Below are 2,569 nucleotides of genomic sequence, written 5' to 3'. Positions count from 1 at the left end.
TTCAAATGTTCAGGGTACCCTGTTAAAGAGATTCAGGGGCAATGTATTATTTCCGAATGCCTGGATAGGTGTCAACCGGCCATAGGACTCCCTAAGATGGCATTTTGGAGGGATTTTCGAGAAATGATACACTTCATAGGGTGATCCTAAAACCCAACATCAACCCTGAAGGAATAATTAACTGTGGGTTGGGTGATTCAGGATATACAACCAATTTCTTTGTGAAAACCTACTGCTGTCACTAATCAATAAACTTGTCCTTCATGAAGCGCATCCCTCAATGGCCAAGGCTCATTTCACATGGTCCCTCAAAATATCCATAACCACAAAGAAAAGCTAGATGATTTAGTGCTGAGCACATGATAGTGTTATAAATTGAGTGTGACAGATTCTAATTGTGTCTTCATAGAGGATTTGATATTTATTCATTAAACCGTTTCGGACTCTGTATTTGTTTTCTTCCAGGGTTGCCATGCTACTTATCAGTAATTAAAAAATGGATAATCAAACATCAGTGTCTGAGTTTCTTCTCTTCGAATTCTCAGAAGTTCGGGAACTGCAGATTCTACACTTCTTTCTCTTCTTTGGAATGTTCTTGGCAACTGTGACAGGGAATCTTCTCATAATCTTGGCAGTAGCTTTTGACCACCACCTGCACACCCCAATGTACTTCTTTCTGGTGAATTTGGCAATGCAGGACCTTGGCTCTGTTTCAGTCATTATTCCCAAATCCATGGTCAATTCCCTCATGAACACAAGACACATTTCATATTATGGATGTGTTGTTCAAATCCTTTCGTTTGTCTTTTTTGCTGGATGTGATGTTTTCCTCCTTACAGTCATGGCATACGATCGGTACGTTGCCATTTGTGATCCCCTGCAATATGAAATGGTAATGAACAGGAGAGCTTGCACCCAAATGGTTGCTGGTGTGTGGGTTGGTGGCCTTCTAAATGCAGCTTTAAACACCGGTGGAACATTTTCAATGCCATTCTGTTCCAATGTTGTCAATCAGTTCTTCTGTGAAATCCCACAGTTACTTAAGCGTGCGTGTTCTGACTTGTACCTAATTGAAATTGGAATTCTTATGTTTAGTACTACAATTGGAGTTGTATGTTTCATCTTCATCATTGTTACTTATGTACACATCTTCACTGCTGTTCTGAAAATCCCTTCAGCCCAGGGAAGAAGAAAGGCCTTCTCAACTTGTCTACCCCACCTCATTGTCTTATCTACATTTTTCCTTACAGCAGGCTTTGCTTATCTCACACCCACCTCTAACACTGCCCCGCAACTGGATTTGGTGTTTACTATACTATATTCCATGGTTCCACCCATGCTGAATCCATTAATTTACAGCATCAGAAATAAGGACCTCAAGGTTGCCCTGGCAAAACTTTTAGGTCTAAGGTAATCTTTTAAAAAACGCTTTCTCTTTTGTTTTCTTTAAGGAATGGTTTGGTTTGTACTTTCTTGTCATATTATTTTATAGAAAAAAGAAATAAGTGATGCTTGGGATTAAATCTACAATGGACCTGTTAGTGTAATAGTGGAGGAGTGGGGCTAGATTGAATCCTAAACTCATTCAGCTCATTTACATGGTCTAGCACCCTGCATAGTAGACTATTTGAAAGATTTGCTTTCCTTCTGTCAGGCTTAGGCAGAGTAGCAGCCCAGCCTTGCTGCTGAATGGTGTTTGGCTCTAGTGTAACATTACACTGACTTAATATACACAAACTTCTTACATATGAATTTCATGTGTATAGGATTGCTATCTTTGTACATTCTTTCACAGAGAGAATTTAGCAGTTGGAGCAATAAAATTCATAATTTTGGTTCAGCTCTTTTCTCTCCATATTTTCATTAAGTACAGTAATGCACCCCTTCTGTCTGTCTGTCTGTCTGTCTGTCTGTCTGTCTGTCTGTCTCTCTCTCTCTCTCTCTCTCTCTCTCTCTCTCTCTCTCTCTCTCTCATTACAGCGAAACATTTCCCCATTATTCTGGAGCATAGCTGTGAAGTATCCCGCCCAAAAATGCAGGATAAGCAGTGGCCCGGCACTGGACATCGCTTCTACGCATGTCCAGACATGCGCAGAAGCAACTTCTAGTGCGGCTCTACCCGATTTTCGGTGCCCAGGCATGGGCGGAACGGCACCGGAAGTCTCTTCTACACATGTCTGGACACCGGAAATCGGGCGGCACCAGGACCCAAAATGGAGCCTCCCTGGCGGGTGAGAAATCCGGGGGATGTACAGGATTTTTTTTCAATCTGGGCTGCCAGTGGGAAACTGTTTAATATATGGGGGTTTCCTGCGAAAAACGGGAGACTTGGCAGCTATGGTCTGGAGATTTCAGCAAATGGTTTCACATCATTTATAGCAACTACTTTTGTGTCCTATTCTGTTTGAAACCATGGTGCCCAATCTCTAAGCAAACCATATGTATGTATGAAAAAAAGATTGTGAAATGGTTATGTATGATGAAAAAGGCTGGACACATTCTGCCCCGCCTCCTTATTTTTCACGTCACTGGTACACACTGCAGCCCTATTGCTGTTGCCGGGTTCTGT

The 2,569-nt window shown here is 41.8% G+C and overlaps 1 protein-coding gene across 1 annotated transcript; it reads left to right on the top strand.

The window, feature by feature from the left end:
• The first annotated feature begins 496 nt into the window (after positions 1 to 496).
• Positions 497 to 1,467, top strand: LOC148683901 (olfactory receptor 14J1-like). Its single transcript, XM_088655238.1, has one exon. The coding sequence runs from the start codon at positions 497 to 499 to the stop codon at positions 1,412 to 1,414; it is 918 nt and encodes a 305-aa protein (XP_088511364.1). The 3' UTR covers positions 1,415 to 1,467.
• The last annotated feature ends 1,102 nt before the right edge of the window (positions 1,468 to 2,569 follow it).

This window comes from Zootoca vivipara, chromosome 12, assembly GCF_965207765.1.
Source record: "Zootoca vivipara chromosome 12, rZooViv2.hap1.1, whole genome shotgun sequence".
NCBI classification, from domain to species: Eukaryota; Metazoa; Chordata; class Lepidosauria; order Squamata; family Lacertidae; genus Zootoca; species Zootoca vivipara.
The sequence above is the reverse complement of the archived record's forward strand: the minus strand, read 5'-3'. Positions and strand labels throughout refer to the sequence as shown.